This window comes from Aedes albopictus, unplaced genomic scaffold (assembly GCF_035046485.1).
Source record: "Aedes albopictus strain Foshan unplaced genomic scaffold, AalbF5 HiC_scaffold_23, whole genome shotgun sequence".
Classification (NCBI taxonomy): Eukaryota; Metazoa; Arthropoda; class Insecta; order Diptera; family Culicidae; genus Aedes; species Aedes albopictus.
The window spans coordinates 25,501-28,533 of record NW_026917013.1 but is presented as its reverse complement, the minus strand read 5'-3'; the positions used below and the strand labels follow the sequence as shown (position 1 = coordinate 28,533).

The following is a 3,033-nucleotide window of genomic DNA, read 5'->3' as shown; positions in this document are numbered from 1 at the left end:
GCCCTACTACTATCAACTTACAGAGGTCTGTTCCGTTGTTAAGAGGGGGGAGGGGAGGTGTTCTATACACGGTTGTCCACATCTAGGAATGGCGGCCCACTTCGGCTAGTGGGGGGAAAATACATATTGCATTTTTAGTTTCTTTTTGAATATTATCCTGTTTCTACTCACTGTGCTCGTAGCAATATTTCTTGGCGACACTGTAACCGGTTTTTGGAGCTTTATCTGTGAGCTTGAACTAACTTTTTCTCGATCGGATAATCGTGATAATCGATCTCCTACGCTTTATCGATACTTTTCGATCTATACTGGATTTTGGTTTGGGAGAGTATCGTTGTGTGTGGGGCCTACTACTAATAGAGAGTTGTATTGTGTGTTGGTGTTGACTACTACTGTGTTGTGTTGTTTACATTTGCATGGGTTTCGTATTCTGTTTGTGATTCGTTTTTCTTGCCTATTTCATATAGTATACCTGCGTATATAGCATGTAAACCGTCTGTATCGGTTCTTCTGTTTATGCTTCGTTCGTTGTTTTTGATATGACACATTTCGAGGAACTGTAAGTTGGACGTTGATTTCGCTCGGTCTAATATTTTCACTTTTTTCAGGTCGAATCTGTGGTTTTTGTCGATGCTATGCTTCATCAACGCTGTCCGTTCTCCAAGGATTTCTATTTGCGGATCAGTCGGGTCAATTCCTTGGTCTAGGAGTCTCTGCATAGTGTTGTAGTGAGTTTGGTGTCCGCTGATTCTGGTACGTAGGCGATTGGTGGTGATACCAATGTAGCATGCTTCGCAATTTGTACAGGGAATGTGGTAGACTACATTGGATTGATTTTCCAAGGGGATTGGATCCTTCACGTTCGAGAACAACATATTTGTCGTTTTCATGTTGTATTTTGCCATTCGTATGTTCTTGTACTCCAGCTTGAATGCCCTGTCAATCATGTTTGACAGGTGAGGAATGTTTGGTATGCTGCGGTAAGTATATTCCAGGTTTTCGGCCGATTGTTGTTCCACTGGTATTGTGGACTTTTCATTCATACGGTTGGTTATTCGGTGTCGGAGCGACTGGGGGTAGCCATTCATCTTCAGATGCTCATCAATGATGCGGGCTTTTGATGCATCATCGAGGTCAGTAGAGAGTAAACTGACCCTTCTGGCGAAGTTTTTGGCCATGCTGATTTTCTGACTGAGTGGGTGGAATGAATGGTAATTCAAAAATCTACCACTCGCGATCGGTTTTTGATACCATTGTGTTGTGACTTTTTGATCGCTATGTCTGATTAGCAGCATATCGAGGAAAGGTAGCTTGTTATCCACTTCCAACTCGTGGGTGAATTGGATGTGGGGGTCATAGCTGTTGAAGGTATCGAGAACGTGTTGGAGTTGGTCCAACGGGATCGCTGTGATCAAGTCATCTACGAATTTCTTGATGAATGGTAACGGAATGTGCAGCATGCGAGTCACAGTATCGAGCAATGTCTCCATAACCCAATCGGCTACATGGGATGAGAGGGGGTTGCCCATGGCCGTACCAAAGATTTGGGCGTAATGTTGACCATCATACTTGAAGTAACTTGAGTCAATGCAGAACTCAGTTATTTCTAGGAACAAATCCAGACAGATGTTGGTATGTGGGCTGATTTCGTTCCACCGCATGATTATGCTACTGATCACTAGGGACTTTGGTATCGAAGTGAACAGAGCTTTCACATCGAGGGATATCAGTACGTGGTTTGGGGGTAGTCTTATGTTGTTTATGAAGTCGCAGAAACTGTAGGAGTCTTTTATGTTGTATGAGCTTACCAATGACTGTTGTAGCGTCCTTCCCACAAATTTGGATAAGTTGTAGGATGGTGCCGTCACGTTCGGTACGACTGGCCGCAGTGGTAGGCCGGACTTGTGGGCCTTTGGTTGTCCGTATATCCTTGGACAAACGGAGTTGTACCTTGTAAGCTGTTGTGCTGTTCGTTGGTCAATTAGGTTGAGATTTCGAAGACGTTTGACTAGACTGTTGTTTTGTCGCTCGTATCGTGAGGTGGGGTCGCTTGCTATCGGATTGTATGTGCTTCTATCCTGCAGCAACTCGTGCATTTTCTCCTTGTACGCTGTTGCTTCCATCAGTACCGTTTTATTTCCTTTGTCGGATTTCAACACGAGGACGTTGGGGTTGGCTTTCAGGAACTTTCGGGTTATTGCTTCTGCATTTTTACAGAACTTGTACACTGGATCAAACTGGAGGTATCACCACCAATCGCCTACGTACCAGAATCAGCGGACACCAAACTCACTACAACACTATGCAGAGACTCCTAGACCAAGGAATTGACCCGACTGATCCGCAAATAGAAATCCTTGGAGAACGGACAGCGTTGATGAAGCATAGCATCGACAAAAACCACAGATTCGACCTGAAAAAAGTGAAAATATTAGACCGAGCGAAATCAACGTCCATCTTACAGTTCCTCGAAATGTGTCATATCAAAAACAACGAACGAAGCATAAACAGAAGAACCGATACAGACGGTTTACATGCTATATACGCAGGTATACTATATGAAATAGGCAAGAAAAACGAATCACAAACAGAATACGAAACCCATGCAAATGTAAACAACACAACACAGTAGTAGTCAACACCAACACACAATACAACTCTCTATTAGTAGTAGGCCCCACACACAACGATACTCTCCCAAACCAAAATCCAGTATAGATCGAAAAGTATCGATAAAGCGTAGGAGATCGATTATCACGATTATCCGATCGAGAAAAAGTTAGTTCAAGCTCACAGATAAAGCTCCAAAAACCGGTTACAGTGTCGCCAAGAAATATTGCTACGAGCACAGTGAGTAGAAACAGGATAATATTCAAAAAGAAACTAAAAATGCAATATGTATTTTCCCCCCACTAGCCGAAGTGGGCCGCCATTCCTAGATGTGGACAACCGTGTATAGAACACCTCCCCTCCCCCCTCTTAACAACGGAACAGACCTCTGTAAGTTGATAGTAGTAGGGCGTAGGGTAGAGT

The 3,033-nt window shown here is 43.6% G+C and overlaps 1 protein-coding gene across 1 annotated transcript; it reads right to left on the bottom strand.

Annotated features, from left to right (window-relative positions):
* Window positions 1–27: 27 nt before the first annotated feature.
* On the bottom strand, window positions 28–2,224 carry LOC134284509 (uncharacterized). Its single transcript, XM_062843452.1, has 2 exons — window positions 172–2,224; window positions 28–105 (listed from the first exon to the last, which is right to left on the bottom strand). Exon 1 carries the CDS (start codon window positions 2,121–2,123, stop codon window positions 390–392), a length of 1,734 nt encoding a protein of 577 aa, XP_062699436.1. The 5' UTR covers window positions 2,124–2,224; the 3' UTR covers window positions 28–105; window positions 172–389.
* Between the last annotated feature and the right edge of the window lie 809 nt (window positions 2,225–3,033).

What these genes read in the sequence shown, in the direction of transcription:
- LOC134284509 (XM_062843452.1), bottom strand. Translation starts at nt 2,123, where the DNA reads ATGGAAGCAACAGCGTACAAGGAGAAAATGCACGAGTTGCTGCAGGAT.